Raw genomic sequence first — 17,341 nt, 5'->3', positions numbered from 1 at the left:
TCATAAGAGGCTAACTTCTTACAGAAACTTCTTAGGAAAAAATAAAAGAAGTTAACAGTATCCTTTAACGTTACTTTTCGCTATATAGATGATTTTCTCTCACTAAATAATTCAAAATTGGTAACTATGTTGAAGGCATCTATCCCGTCGAACTTGAGATAAAGGATACAACAGATACAGTTAAGTATGCCTCATATCTTGACTTACATCTAGAAATTGACAATGAGGGTCGGTTGAAAACAAAACTTAACGACAAAGAGATGATTTCGGCTTCCCAATTGCGAATTTTTCATTTCTATATGTAGAAACATTCCAGCAGCGCCTGCATACGGAGAATATATCTCCCAGTTGATACGATATTCTAGGGCCTGTATTTCCTATCATGATTTCCTTGATAGAGAGTTGCTGCTCACAAGGAAGCTATTAAACCAAGAGTTCCAAGCAGTGAAGTTGAAATCACCCCGTCGTAAATTTAACAGACGCCATCACAAGTTGGTTGGCCGTTATGGAATATCCGTTTCACAGATGATAGCGGATATGTTCCAAATGTCGTAACTACAATTCCGTTTCCTTTTCCCAGAATGTGACCTACCGAACTATACTTATTACACTATTATACTAACATGAGCAACATGACGGGTGCCACATGTGGAGCAGGATCTGCTTACTCTTTCGGAGCACCTGATACCACCCCAAGTTTTTGGTGGGGATCGTGTTGCTCAATCTTCAGTTTTTCTATGTTGTGTTTTGTGTATTATTGTTTGTCTGTTGGTATTTTTCTTTTTTAGCCATGGCGTTGTCAGTTTATTTTCGACTTATGAGTTTGAATGTCCCTTTGGTATCTTTCGCCTCTATCTTGCACAAATTAACGTCGTGTCTTTTTTCTGTATATGAACACAAATTGTAAAATTACTTCAATTGAATGATATCAATTGAATATCAGTATTGGTTGTGTAAAGTTCAGGGGCAAATATTTCCTGTATATGCTGGACGAGTACCGTAATAAGTGCAATAAGTAGGTTCTGCAAAGTAAGTCAACGGAAAATAGGGAATGTAAGATAAGGAGGCAGAAACTTTGCCTTGTAACATGCGAACTACAGTCCTCTCACCAATTTGTTGCAGCTTTCTTTAAAGTGCTGGAGAAGTCCAAGGGATTACCATATTTATATTCTCAAGTCAAACCTTGGATTAAAGAATTTAAATTCCATGTTCTATTTTTATATTCCAAGCTACTAGGGATGTACATTTTTTACCCGTCCGTCCGTCGATCAGTCTATCTGTTCATGTTTTTGTAAATCAGTCTTGGCTTCCGGATACCTGATTTGATACTTTATATCGAATCGCAGCCTTACTTAGATATATGATTACATAAAATGAGAGGAAGATCACTATAGGTTTAAAGGTCACTACGTTTGAGGTCAAGGTCAAACTATCTAAAATAGTACAAAATTAATGCAGTAAAAGATTTTGGGAATAGAACTCTAAATCCTTGTATGGGATTCGAACGAAACTTAAATATATGGTTTACATATAATAAGTGGAAGACCTCTATTCATCACTGTACCCGAGTTCAAGTTCAAAGTTACTAAAATTTTCTTAAAAAAATACAAAAACTGTTGTATTGCTACTACTTTGAGAATTTTATTTGGGATTGCAACGAAACATGCACACATCAATCTGACGAGTACTTCTTTATCTTTTTCCCTTTTCTACTGATTTTGACACTTAGTACTATTGTTGTTCTGTTACACAACTGTCCCAGTGAGGGGAGGTTTGAGCGCGCAAACTCCACAATCTTTATGTGCATATCCGACGCAAGATTCCTGTAATCTAGTGGTTTTTTAGTGTTTGCTGTTTGGCAAGATAGTTTTTTGTTTTCGCAATAAGCAGGCTGTTGTTTTTTCTTCTTTTCAGTCGTTTCAAACTTCGTATATTGATTATTGTATAGATGGCGATTGTTCTCTTTTGGAAAATTAAACCGCCCTTAGAGACCCTCCCATCCTGAGTTTGAAGCCTCATAATATGCTTGTAAATTATAATTTGCCTTATTAAAAAAACTACTTATCAAAACATTTAATATCAATATAAATCAGAAAGGACGTCAGCTATATATTCAAAATGTATGCGATCTCACAATTATGAAAAGCGCAACCTCATCCACAAATCTTTTCGAGGAGATAAAGCTAGTAGTTTTACCTGCAGTTCTATAAAAGGGTATAAGGCGTCTTTCCTCCATCGGTATTGGACATATCTGTACGATCGTTTTGAATATCAGATATAACATGACTCCACTAGAAAGAGCAAGTTAAACCCCGAAACATTTTCACGTTGCCTGTCCCAAGTTAGAGACATCTGTCATACCTGAATTTTTATTGTTATTTGAAGAAATTGATGTTAATGATAGATCCTAAAACTCTTCTCAGTGTCAAATGTTTTCAAAACTTTCATAGACTCGGGATGATTTAGAGCATGAGGTGTGTGTAGGCACCTGCCTATCTTTGAAGAACGTTAGTTACCGTTTAGATTGTTTTTTTTTCTCGTTGGGTTGATGTCTCATTGACGTACACCCTTCATCTTCTTTATTCGTATATCGACTATCAATTTTAATCTGAGAGAAATACTTATTATTCTTTTTGCCATTATGTTACATTACTGACATAACGACCAAATGAACACAGTTTCTATTAGCATTTAAATATAATGCAAATTTGAAAATGTGCATATATATCATTGGTATAGTCATAATTATAAATAAACTGTTTATTACATTTTGAATAAGTCGAAATACTAAGGGTTTTCGGAATCTTGATTGATTAGGTATTCGCTAAAATTTTATAAAGAAAGATCATTTATTAAAGTGCATTGAACTTGAGTGCAAATAATGGAGCAATCGAATTTACCTTAGGCGTTTGGTGTGGTTCGTGTAGCTACATCTACAGTTTTTGAAATCTTTCTGTTGGCCAGCGTATTATCTGTCTTTTCTGACATGTCTTTTTATTCTACCATTAGTGTCAGACATGTTATAAAACAATTTTAAAGTCCCTATTACATGGTGAAAAGTAACACGTGCATTTAAATAAACTCATCATAGATACCAGAATTAAACTTTTATACGCCAGACGCGCGTTTTGTCTAGAAAAGACTCACCAGTGACGCTTAAATAAAAAGTTAAAAAGGCAAAATAAAGTACGAAGTTGAAGAGCATTCAAGACCCAAAATTCCGAAAGGTTTTCAAAAATACGTATAAGGTAATCTATTCCTAGGGTAGATGATCCTTAGTATTTCGAACAAAGTCAAATTTTGCAGACTGTAAATTTATCCTGTGTCTGATATGTCAACACAGGTCTTGACTACTGGGTTGATGATACCATCGGAGAGGAAACATCGACCAGTAACGGCATAGACCCTGTGGTTATAAATAAACGCATCATTGGTAACAAAAGTGTGTTCGCCAGACGCGCGTTTGTCTACAAAAGACTCACCAATAAATCCCGAATAAAAAGTAAAAAAAAAACAAATAAAGTACGAAGTTGAAGAGCATTGCGGAGCAAAGATTCCGAAAGGTTTTCCCAAATACAGCTTTGGTAATCTATTCCTGGGTCAGATAATCCTAAGTCTTTCAAAAAATTCAAAGATTTTTAAACAGTTAATTTACAATAAATGACACTTCATCTAAAAAGATTAGATATAACAAAAAGAAACACAGATAACTTACTGACTACTACATGCAGATGACAATTTTGGCGGATTTTAAAAAAATTTTCAAGATAAAAACAAATACTTGGTAGTTTGATCAATACATGAAGGCGTTACAACTAGTTGTTTTAAGTCCATTGTGTTCACCATAAGTGGGTGTTGTCTTTCTTTCTTTCTGTCTGTTTTTGTTTTTGTTTCACTGACGTTACTCAACATGTCATGTTGGTCCAAATTAACTAATATAAATTTTCGCTGACAAATCATTCTTTGTCTAGATTTAAAAAAAAATGAAGATGCGAAGTCGGTAAAGGTAGTTTTAATTGATTGTCATTATTCAGAAATGATCACCAACATTTGAATAATGTACTGGATAAACAAACAAAACAAACGGTTATAAAAGTGCATTTTAAATTTGGTATTTGGATTATTTGTCTGCCCATGAAACAGTTAGAAATACAATTAAGATGCATGATAAACATTGAAGTAGTAAAGTGTTTGGTGACGGAATTTTTCTGAATGAATTGACTATAATCAATAAAAGCAAACCGAACTTTTCTAACTGTTGTACTATTATATGCTGCTGGTAGTATTTGAAATGCAAAACATTCCTTTATATGTATCTTTCGCACAACTAAATGACTAGTTCCTGTTTGTGTTAATATGTTAATGTGACATACGTGTCTTAGTTTGTTGTGGAAGACGAGGAGGTAAGATTTCTAATTTTCAAATGGATCAATAAACAATTCGTTTTGTTTAAAAGGTAAACATTAATTCAAACAATATGGGAGAGATGTTCCAAGAGTGTAAACGTAGAGGTGCATTAAGATTAATTATGGAATCCAAAACCGAAGTGGTAGTAAAAAAGATCGGAAAAATAATAAGTAGACATTCAAGACACATGTAAAGCTTAAAACGCCATGGCAAAAACTAAAGACAATAAAAAAAGTAAATTGATATTGCCAAAAATAAATAAAGTATTGTTTCTAATTTAACAATACACAAAAGACACAAGGTTTCAAAATGCAGGTTGTTAAATGACTTCAGTGTGACTTGAAATCAATCACTATTTTAAAACAAATATTTGACCCTACTTCTGATCAAGATTACTTAAGACGAATATATCAAGCCCCCATTGCGCAATTGTGTAACAAAACATTAATTGTTTTCCCATCTGATAGTACATCAATCCAGAAACACTGCAAAGCGCCATGCTGCAACATGTAACATACAATAGGACTTATTGTTCAAATAAGTAAAATTATACTTATAATTTTATTTGTCATTTATTTTTTCCATTTTGTTAAAAATTACCAAAAACATTATTCCCCTGTAATATTATTCTATCGATACTGTACGTGCTTTGATTAACCTTATGGTTTTTTGAGTGGTTCCCCTTTTATATCAGTCTGATATCATTTATGTAAACCCCATATCACTTTAGTTAGTTTTTATGCATTACAATACAAGTGAACACGCTGCTGTTTTTGTCTTAAATGTCGCCTTTATACGACCCAAAAGAATATTACACCCTACTGAATTAAAAAAACCTCACACGATCCCCCTTTCTATGTAAAAGATATAAGTCCCCTATTTGTTTCCAGTCCAGAAAATGTCGATTGTGTTTCACTTTCAAGACATTCAGGTAGGTTTATGGATAATCGCAATCCATATGTCAAACTCTACATACACTTAGTCAACAACAAAGAACTATTATTTTTCTTGAGTCGGTAACGTCCGTCTTGTATTTTGTTTGCAATACAATAGTCTCAGAAATCTGCCAGTTTTGAAATTCATTAACCGACTAATAACACTAGTCTCAGAATTCTGTCAGTTTTGAAATTCATTAACCGACCAATAAGAAGTTGGCATAATAAAGGTTTGTTACTTTGTCCCAAAATCGTTCATTGTGTTGTTGAAACTTCGTTAAATAACGCAAATTTTATTCAATAAAAACATTTCAATAACAATGTCGGGTTTCGGAATGTACAGTTTTGAAGTTTACTGAGAGTATTGCCTCCTATGATTACATAAAAGATCTTTATATAGTCATATCTCAGGTCTTCAACGTCATCATGTATTATCAATATTACATATATTTACTTTATCTTATCTAATTTGTAATAAACTGCTTGTATTTTGTTCTATTAATTATTCTGAATGCATTTATTGTAACAGTTGTGGGTTGTCCATATACTTAATACAGAATGCTTAACAAATTCCACCAAAAGATAATGAAGGGAAAAGCAATACATTCGCCCTTATATATCATTATAAGAAATAACCTAGTTGTAAAAGGCTTTTTGTTTTTAAGTACCCGAGTTATGACTATACATTACATACAGGAAGAATAAATATAAGTGATAAACAAATTGTCGATAAATAAAGTGAAAATGCAATATAAAATATATGAAATATTATGTTATTATCATTGTGATAAAAAAGCTAATTTTAAGGCGTTTAACAATAGGTATTTCTTTCACTCATAAAACAGATATTACATTATTAAACAAGATAGAAAACATTATGGTGGCAATCAAAAACTATAACTCCAAGACAAAAAGACAACACCTTGACCAAAAACGTAAAACGACTAACGGCAAACATCAATCAACAAAACATTACACAGAAAACTGAAGTACAGGAACCAAAACATAAGCCGCGGGTGATCCCAGATGCTCGGGAACGGTAAACAGTTCCTGATCTACTAACGGCATCAGTGGTGTTTTTATGGTATGTAAAAATGCATTGGTAAGTCGCATCCAGAACGATACGATCGAGGAAATAAGGAATGCATTGTGATCACAACAAGAAAAAAAAACATATCCGTTATGATATTTAGGCAAAGGGCTTCTACATCAAACCCTTGGATACATTCATACAAGGATTTATGGTATATCGTTAAAATAGAATAGTTTTCAGAATCACACTGAAGAACGATAATTTCGCTTTTATCGTTAATCGTACCGGAACAAACTTATTTATCAAAAATCTCATATATTCAATTTACAGTACCATTTTTTCATACAATCTATCTTGATTACTAGCAACAGTGCTTGAAATGAAACAAAATATAATAAACATATGTATAGAAACAAGGAAATTATTCAAAGAAAATCATTAAGCTGTATATTGGACGATTATGTCTTATCCCGTCTAAAGCAGCAGGAACATAACTGATCGCGTGAACCTAAAAATAAACGAAGACAAAAGGAATACATCTAGTAATACACGTAGAAATGTCGAAAAAAATGCAACCAGAATGAAATTTAATGAGACCTTCTAAGTACATCTGTGTATAAAATCAAATTCTAAGACATTCATTTAGTCTCTACAGTTGTATTATAATATGTCTAAAGGCGTTTTGGACACCTCCTCCCCGTAAGAGTTGAAAAGGACAAGACACTGCGAATGTTATAACGGGAAAATCATTAATGCCAGGAATATGTGAGATAAATATAATGCACATGTTTTGTGTAGCCAGTATAGATTTTTTGAGAAATATAACTAAAATCAAAGCGAACTCTAAATATAATTATTAAAAAAAATGATACATGACTGCAATGACTCTTAAATATGACGAAAACGCTTTCAAAGCCCGACTCTAAATGTTCAAATCTCACCATGAATGTAATATTTAGACACAAAAGACAAGAATTTCACTAATAATATACAATAAATAGCACAATAGAAGATAATTTAAACACGTTTTTTTTCGTCATGTATAAAAAAAAAATAAGGTGCAAATAACTATTGCGTCTATAATCGAGACCAGATTTCAATTATATTGGCAAATTTGTTAAAACCCAATTTAACGAACTATAACATCAAACATTTACTATACCACCAATGCATGTAAAAGAGTTTTTATAGGAAGTTTTAAAATAAGATGTAAACAAATCATTTGGAACACTGATAATATTGGACAGAAAATTCACAGATTAAGTGCCTCTTATTGATCCTCTTGTAACATATATACTCAACAAAATTATTGATACTGGTGTATATCCTTCTTCACTGAGACGACGAAGGTAACAAACACTTGGTAAGTCCAAATATACTCGTAGCTCTTTTAGATTGTATTACTTTAATATACTAGTACATGATATGATTTTTATAAATTGATAACATGTACTTATTGAATTATCTTATTTTTTAAGGCGAAGACGAAGCCGAATGTTTAAAATTAACAACATTTGACCAATGACGAAGAGCTTTAACAAGTTTAATGTTTCCGTGCTCGAGAATATTACGTTTGTCCAAAATAAAATGGTCTGTAATATGATATTCAAAAACAAATAAATCTATTTTGATCTGCATGCATGTTAGTAGTTGCTTACCCTGTCGACGCTACAGATCGATTTACGAGATTATAACATCGGAAAACTAGTGCAGCCTTAATTGATTTTAGTCACATTCCTTTCACAAAGTCTAAGTAAAGGATATTTCATGTGAGTGTAATTGAAAGTCACAAAACAGAGAGATAATCAGAAAAGAAACTTTTTCTTATCTTTACAGGGCATTAATACCGACACATCATTTATCTCAAAATATAACATTCAAGAATTCAAATTTAGCACGTACATCCAACATTCTAACGAAACAGTCTATACAATTACAAAATGTGATAACACTTAACAATAGTAAAAACACAACCAGAGTTAAAACAATGACAAAATATGAAAAAAATAGTTCAATAACATGTTAAAATACTGATAAGAGCTGCTCAAAAACAACCACACAGTATATCTTGTATTTGCTGTAACACCTTCATCATAAGCGTATGTATAATACACAGTTTCTCTCTGAGGTACGAATCTGTGGCAATTCATTGTAACAGGTGAATGCTAGTACTGTATTCATATACAACATTTGCCTATTCCTTTTTACAGCCACATTTCACGGTTTGTCTTTAATTAGTAACGGCCTTCATTTTGGTCGATATCTGTAACTAATAAGTTTGTAAACATCATACGTCATCTTCCACTGAGTTTTCGTTTACGGATTTAGATTTCAATAAGGAATTCAATAAGAAAATTACTTGATCGATCTTTGTGTCCATCTTCTGCATCTGTAATGGTTTAAAAATTTATTATAATGTCATATTGGACCCTTTGTGGATGTAAACTGCTTATTATGTCGGTATACCTGCTTTATTTTTTCTGCTTTACCTGTACCAAGTCAGGAATATGGCAGTTGTTATCAAATAGTCCGTTTCTATGTATGTTGGCGTTTGTTTTTGTTGCACTTCAGTGTTCTTGTTGTTCTTTTGTTTTCCTCTTATAGTTGATTTGTTTCCCTCGGTTTTAGTTTGTAACCCGGATTTGTTTTCTCTCAAACGATTTATGACTTTTGAACACCGGTATACTACTGTAGCATTTATTTAATTGGTGTTAATGTTGTTCAATTTGGAATTTTTCGAGAAAAAAAATTGTTATATATTTCATGCTTCGTCCTTTTTTCTTTCTTAAGGAAGTGATTGTCTACCTATATTCGGCTTCTTATGTTAAGTACCCCTTTATATCATCTAATTTTTGCCACAAGAAAGATTCTACGTAAATGATAGCTTTTTTGATTTTATATTCATTAAAGGGAAATAATAAATACGAATCAGATACGTTAAGTATAAAGGTACATACAACAATCTTCTCATTAAACCAGCGTGAAACCAGTGCAAAAAAAAACAAAAAAAACCAAAAAAACAAAAAAACAAAAAAACAAAAAAAAAACAGAGTAGTGGGAAACTGTTCATTTCTTTGAAAGAACACACGCTACATGTAACACATTAACTATTTTGATTATGATGATGATGATAGATTGGTGTTTTACGTCAGGTGGAAATTATAACGTAACATATTTCATTACGAGAACATGTTAATGTAATATGGATATTAATCCTGATTTGTTCTAGACCGACCTGCTTAGCCGAAGTTTTAAAGAGCTATTTCACAAGGTAATTGTCCATAGGTAACGACATGCTAACCATATCCCGATACATTATTCAAACTCCGAACCTAGCAGTCTTTGGTCTTACTCCCGAATGCCGTGTGCCTAGCGTAGACGTAGCAAATAGCATGTATCAAGTCTTTGGTTTGACCCGTCCAGAGATAGACTTGACAACTTCTGCACTGGAGGCGAGCACACCAAGGTGATTCTTACCTTTTAAAACATTTTTATATCACTGTCCATTATTAACGCTTGACGGCGCACACTAGCTTACAGTTATTTTAAGTTATGAACTTTGTTTTTATCTCTCTACCGTTGATGATGTGCCGGATTCTTTATTCAAATCGTAATTCTAAATTTTTCCAATTTGATACCCTACTGATAACTTTAGAGTACTAGTAATAAATGTTTCTAAAAACTGTTTCAACAAAACAAAAAACCCAAAATATAACATCAGATTTAGATGGCAGTAGTCGACAACAATCAAATACCTACCTGATTTTCCATTCTAACAATTCTTGCACTGAGAGTAACCCTTTCTCTATCTTTTCCATTGGAATAAAGAACCCCTGGCTTACCTAACGTCTGATCTAATCTGAAAGAGGGCGGATTTATTCATTATAAGAATAAAAAAAAAAGGATTAACAGTTAGAGTTGAAAATGTCATACATTTGTTCAGTAAGTTTCTGCTTGTTGCATAGGCCACTTTTGCTCAAGTTCTATTTCCAGTACACTGGCTGAATCCAAATCTTTTTGTCTTGAGTACATCAATTAATGTATTTGTATCAAGCAAAGTCTAGATCGTTATTTGGGAAATTGTGTAAATTTTTGAAATCGGCTTGGCAGATTAGATCACATTTGATTAGTTGATTGTTTATCTATTGTAATATATTTGAATATTGTTCCCTACTATTTAATAAGTGTCACAATGTAAATATGTTCGTGTTGCTATAGCATGTACCCACGGCTTTACAATAAAGAATTTATGTATTCATTCATACATCACACACATACAGAGTTTTGTAATCTACGACGTCATCAAATTTGCCGTTTCAGAATCTACAGTGTGATGTGTAATTTCATTGCCTGTACATCAAGATGATAATAACGTTACGTCATTGGTCGTTTATTACTAATTCAATTGTTTTGGTTTATTTTTTCTATTCACAACGTTTTGGTGTACGTTTTTAAAAATATTTCCCAGAATGCTTTAGTTGCCAAAACAGTGAATTGATCTTCCAAAGCTTAATGACAAGAATGTAGTGGTAAAGTATGGAAATCTAAAACTCCCTTTTGGTAAGAACTATATGATTAAAGACTTTTCAGAAATCAGCTATTTCAGATACATGTATTTACAGTTAGTTAGTTGCATAAAATTGTATAATACAATACCTTCGTTGAAGTTCTTTGATTCTAACCATCATGTTAAGATGTCCTTGAGAATACTGTTCTATGACGTCTCTGACGTCATATGGTTTTCGTGCTTGCTGTTAAACAAAATGTTTTATGATTTATGTGTTTAAACTTTGTTTGATATTGGATTCGTATTGCGAATCTTTCGTGAACTGATAAATGTTTTATTGCATGATCTTTTGACATCTGTCTTTTTTTTTTGCCATGGAAATGTCTGTACTTTTTCGACTTAAAAGTAGAATCCAATTATGGTTGTTTTGATATAACGTACCGAGAAAAATATGTAAGTCCCAAAAAAGTAAATAGCTGTTTCTGTATAAAACATATCGAAAATTATCTGAACAACCAAAAAGGATATAGAATAGGAATGAATACTTTCCATGTAAATATTGTAGACTACGGTACATCGATTATGACGTAAAGCGCAACATGTATCAAAAAGGGTTTATCCTGTCATCATCAGGGCAAATATTAATTATATTTTTCTTGAATGATATAATAATAATAACGGTATCAAATTTGCTGCCAGATACACATTTCGAAAATTTATATTATCGTCAGTGATGTTTGAGGCCAAAATATTGGCAATCCAAAACATGATACCTACGCTGAAGAGCTGAAAAACATAAAATGATTAAAAGTAAAGCCAAACTCGGACAAGGTTAGAGTTATGCAAGATATTTATACCACCCTTAATTCTAAAATGTTTTTAAAACCGTAAGTTTCCATAAAACAATACCCGTATTGTCAATTAGGTACTCGCTATTAAGCTGGTGTTACATGTTCCAATGAGGACTGACAGTCCTTAGGGAAAGGTATCTACTAAGTGGTTGTTATAACACTAATGGTACCAATTTAAATGCATCAGATGCGGATTTCAACAGTTAAAGTCTCTTCTGTGATAATCAAGGAACAGGCTTTTGAATTCTAAAAATTAAAACTGGAAGTTAAATGTTAGACATACTCAGAATTATAGTACTGGAATCCTTTGGAACCAGATTTTTGGAAAATAACACTGGTTTAACAAAGAAGATTAACTTACTTTACCTTAAGTTTGAAATACATTGCGAGATGCGTTGTATTATTTGTATATGGTATTAAGGAAAAAAAAACAAACATTTAGTCATAAACTACCTGAAATTTTCTCCTTGCTACAAAATATTTGATTTTCCTGATTACTCGTATAGCTGCTTTATGTGCCTCAGTTAACCTAAAATGATCATAAAGATTAAAATTGCAAATTTATGACAATTCTTCTAACCAACAAAATAAACCATATACAATAAGTACAAATTTAAATAAATCTTAAAATACATTATAGATTGCATGTCCAATCATAGTAAAAAGTACCGTATGAAAATAAAAGTCTAATATATTTTCATATTTTAGAAAATTCAAATAATTTTAGAGATTGTGATAAACGAGAAAACGGTATGTTTCCTAAACCATGAGGTGTAATAAAAGGGTCAAAATAAGAAATAAAATGAAAACGTTTATCAACCCAATTCATATAAGCAAATAAAAGTAAAAGCTAATATCATGCAATTGTTTAACAACAGCTTACATCTAACAAATTTGATGATAAAATTGAGAATGGAAATGGGGAATGTGTCAAAGAGACAACAACCCGACCATAGAACAGACAACAGCAGAAGGTCACCAACAGGTCTTCAATGCAGCGAGAAATTCCCGCACCCGGAGGCGTCCTTCAGCTGGCCCCTAAACAAATATATATACTAGTTCAGTGATAATGAACGCCATACTAAACTCCAAATTGTACACAAGAAACTAAAATTAAAAATAAACAAGACTAACAAAGGCTAGAGGCTCCTGACTTGGGACAGGCGCAAAAATGCGGCGGGGTTAAACATGTTTATGAGATCTCAACCCTCCCCCTATACCTCTAGCCAATGTAGAAAAGTAAACGCATAACAATACGCACATTAAAATTCAGTTCAAGAGAAGTCCGGGTCTGATGTCAGAAGATGTAACCAAAGAAAATAAACAAAATGACAATAATACATAAATAACAACAGACTACTAGCAGTTAACTGACATGCCAGCTCCAGACTTCAATTAAACTGATTGAAAGATTATGTCTTCATCATATGAATATCAGGCACAATCCTTCCCGTTAGGGGTTTAGTATCATACCATCATAACATATATGAGAAGAACATAACCCGTGTCATGCCAACAACTGGTTTTTAAATAAATGTGTTTAGTGCCGATGCAAAGACCCTATAAGTGAATCAATATTAACGCCAAAATATGCAATCTTTAATGACCTGACAACAGTATCGTAACTATATCCCTTCTTAATAAGTCTATTTAAAGGTTTTGTTAGCTTCAGAGGAAAATACTGACATTTTTGTGCATTATAAAGAATATTTCCATAAAAAATTGGATGTGAAATACCTGAACGTATAAGAAGTCTGCATGTTGAGCTATATTTACGAATGATGTCCTTATACCGATGATAAAATTTAGTAAATGTTTTGACTAGTTTGTGATATCGAAAACCCTGGTGTAATAATTTTTCAGTAATACATAAATTTCTCTCGTTAAAATCTAAAACATTGTTACATACACGAGCGAATCGTACAAGTTGAGATATATAAACACCGTAAGATGGTGACAAGGGAACGTCACCATCTAAAAATGGATAATTAACGATAGGAAATGAAAAATCATCTCTTTTATCATATATTTTAGTATTAAGCTTTCCGTTAATGATATAGATATCAAGATCGAGGAAAGGGCAGTGGTCATTGTTAGTATTAGCTTTATTTAAAGTAAGTTCAACAGGATAAATTTCTTTTGTATACATACTGAAGTCGTCATTATTGAGAGCCAAAATATCATCCAAATATCTAAAAGTATTATTAAATGTGTGTATCAGATGTTGTTTCGATGGGTCTTTGCTGATTTTTGTGATAAATTGTAACTCATAGCAATACAAAAAAAAGAGTATGCTTTAGAAAAAAGCAATATGACATCCAAAGAAAACTCAAAACGGAAAGTCCCCTACCAAACGGCAAAACCAAAAGCCCAAACACACCAAACGAATGGAAAACAACTGCCACACTCTCGACTTGGTACAGGCACCTCCTTATGTAGAAAATGGCGGACCAAACCCGGTTTCATAGCTATCCAAACCTCTCTCTTGTATGCAAAGGGCTTTAAAGATTCTGAGTGGACCGCGGATATTTCTGGTCTCTTTTAGATTTATTGCTTTTATTGAAGAAAACAAGCCAATCTCTATGTGTCTTTTTTGTAACATGTTTATACCTCTGTTATATTATACCAATGACGCACATTTCACGACACATTTTATACATAGCTATAGCCGAATTTGATAGATTTCTTAGAAATGCTTTTTTGAAAATTTTAAACTTTAATGGTATCACTATAATACAATATTTGATCATATATAGTATCATGGTAAGAAATAGTTTTGAAGTCTGTGCTCCTACTTAATGTTTTGAATAGATGAAAACTCTAATCAAAGATACTAAAATGTTTATTTCATGCTTTCTGTATTTGATGCTTTTTATTCATTTTACATTAACATACTATCGGCGTTGACAATATGGCGTTGTTTATATGTTTGTTTGTTTTGCATATGGTGACGCCAGTGACATCTTAATTGGTCAATATTTTATATTAGTCTAGTTTCATATGCAAATGCTAATTATAGTATGAACGTTTCCTGCTATGACGTGCATATCTTTTATCATTAAGTGCCAATCTGCATAAGAAAACATAACCAATAAAAACCCACTCAAGTGTACATTAATTTAAGCTCAAAATGTATAATGGTGCACAAATATAACGTTCGTTCCCTTTTCCAGTTCTGGTAATTCAAGATATAATTTGGTTGAAATGCACTAGAAATTACCAAATTGAGGGGAGCTAACTCCGTAATTTTGCTATTATTTTAACCAAAAGTTATCTAGAGATTTCTCAAATTACCAGGCACGCAGAAACAAAAGACCTACCATTTCTAACTCAGGATGAGGTTACCTTCAAAATAGGATGGTAAGTTCGGTGGGTTTTTTCGGTCATGTTTTGAAATTCTTCTAAATTGCCTGATTCTTACAAAGACTGGCACTTAAAGACACTACATGAAACAATGGCTGAAGAATATTGTTGTTGCAGTTTCGCAATTTTTTTTTATCGTGAAAGTATGGAGTCTGGTCGGTTGGTGTCAAAAGGAAAACGAGCTCCAATTGAATAAATTCTTTTATTTAAATATAAAATCAACTTTGTTATTTTAAAGTAGTAAAATTAGATGAAATTTAATGTAAGTAATTGCATTCCTTACTTTGCACTGATTACATGTAAACCATAAGAGATCTATACCATGGCAATTTATTTCAAATTTGTAGATTATCTTGGTTTTCATAACTACTAAAAAAATTACGATAAACAAATTTGATTGCTAATTGATAAAATAAACCTTTAGCAAAACGTGTAAATACTTTACGTAAAATCCTTACTTATTTTATGTTATGACATATCTAGGGTACCAATTTTCCTGCACCTGATGCGCAATTCGACAATTAATGTCTATTCATTGATGACCGAGGCCACAATGTTTAAAATCCTAAGCCTTATTGATAATTGAAGAACTAATAAACCAAAAAGGACAAAAAGTATAGGCAAAGTCCGGCAAGAATTAAGAGCTTTGCATGTGGGAGATTAACATCCTTTAATCAAAATAATTTCCCAAATTTTGTAACAAATGAGTAAATTAATTAAATAAAAGAACAATGTGTCTGAAGTTACGAATGCCCCCGCTCGAGCTTGCTTATAATATGTGAAATACTTTTGGGACGGACGAAAAGACGGACAACCGGACGTTCAAGGGTAAAAGATGGAAAAGCTTCAAATGCTAAAATACTCTGATTTCAAAAGAATGTACCACTCTTATCTTCGTTTTTTATCACAGGGGATACGGGCGCAAATAAGCCTTTGTTCGTCTTGTGTGCTTTTTAAATTTTGGTTCATTTATGCATTTTGGAGTTTAGAGTGGCGTCCATATCGCTGAACTAGTGTACATCATTGTTTAGGGCCAGCCGAAGCCCGCCTCCGGGTGCCGGATTTTCTCGCTGCGTTGAAGACCTATTTGTGGCCTTGGGCTGTTTTCATTCTCAATTCTATGTCAAGGTAACCGATCACAAAAGAATGACACGGATAATTCACCACAGTACCGGTATGATATATAACAATATGATAGCATCTATGATATAGAAATCATATTTTTCTTCCTTATACTTGAAAAATAAAAAGGTCCTTCGTGTTCGTTTAGTTGTTATATCAATTGTAATAATTAACCAATTCTGAAAAAAGTGTTGCATAAATTTAACATTACTATTTTTGACACCGTGTAATGCACACAGATTTCAATGAGCAATGATTTTTTGATTGATTGATTGATTGGTATTTAACGATACTTTCGGCATTATTGGCAATTAGAGGCAGTTAGTTTTTATTGTTGAGGGATGCCGGAGTACCCGAAGAGAACCACCCATAGACCTCGGTAGGAAAACTTACCATATTAGTCAATTAAGATTGGAGTCGAACCCACCTGCCACGTGCGGGGTTCGAATTCACAATTTTCGTTTTGACAGGCTAGTGATAGTTGGACTTCTGAGACCGCTCGACCGCCAAGGCCCCAAATGAATATGTGGGTTGCAGCATTATTAAATATTACAACTGGACATTAGACTATATAAATGTATTATTCTTATATTATATAATGCAAATACAACTAAAGCATACACAATACTAATTCATTTTGTTAGAGAAACTCAATATCAAAACATAATTTCAACAAAAGCACAGCATAACGAAAGTTAACATAAATAAAAAAATCGGACACCAGGTGCTCAACAGCGGAATCATAAATTTCAAAAGATATACAAAGCTCTTTAGTTGTTAGTTTGCAAAAACGATTTTGTTAATGCTATATATATATCTCGCCTGATACCAGTCGTTATGTCATGCACTTACGTAGTTGGTCTCTTTGACATTTTGCGTTTCCTGAAAAGTATATTTTTCGAATTTATATGTTAAATTCTTATTTGTTTCTATCACAAAAGAATATCAAAATCTTGATTTTCATGCCTGCTAGATTCTGAGGTTCGTATTGAGTTTTGGCAGATTCCATTAAAGGTAGTTGCATACTTATACATCTATCATTGCTTATAAAACATACATTTCGTAATATCTTTATTACATTTTTGTAGTTTTATTGACAAGAAAATGTTTACAACCAATATAC

At 32.6% G+C, this 17,341-nt stretch overlaps 1 protein-coding gene across 2 annotated transcripts in view; it reads right to left on the bottom strand.

Moving 5' to 3' along the window:
• Positions 1 to 4,992: 4,992 nt before the first annotated feature.
• Positions 4,993 to 17,341, bottom strand: part of LOC127723993 (potassium voltage-gated channel subfamily KQT member 1-like) — a 115,375-nt gene continuing 103,026 nt past the window's right edge. The window contains exons 11-15 of one of the 2 annotated variants that reach the window (XM_052230702.1): positions 17,071 to 17,100; positions 12,187 to 12,262; positions 11,032 to 11,126; positions 10,135 to 10,234; positions 4,993 to 8,764 (exon numbers count right to left, since the gene is read on the bottom strand). In XM_052230702.1, coding sequence (XP_052086662.1) covers positions 8,663 to 8,764; positions 10,135 to 10,234; positions 11,032 to 11,126; positions 12,187 to 12,262; positions 17,071 to 17,100 — 403 coding nt within the window. In that variant the 3' untranslated portion in view covers positions 4,993 to 8,662. The remainder of the gene's footprint in view (positions 8,765 to 10,134; positions 10,235 to 11,031; positions 11,127 to 12,186; positions 12,263 to 17,070; positions 17,101 to 17,341) is intronic. The other variant, XM_052230703.1, reaches the window with a different exon arrangement.

Source organism: Mytilus californianus, unplaced genomic scaffold (genome assembly GCF_021869535.1).
Source record: "Mytilus californianus isolate M0D057914Y unplaced genomic scaffold, xbMytCali1.0.p SCAF_14, whole genome shotgun sequence".
NCBI lineage: Eukaryota > Metazoa > Mollusca > Bivalvia > Mytilida > Mytilidae > Mytilus > Mytilus californianus.
The sequence above is the reverse complement of the archived record's forward strand: the minus strand, read 5'-3'. Positions and strand labels throughout refer to the sequence as shown.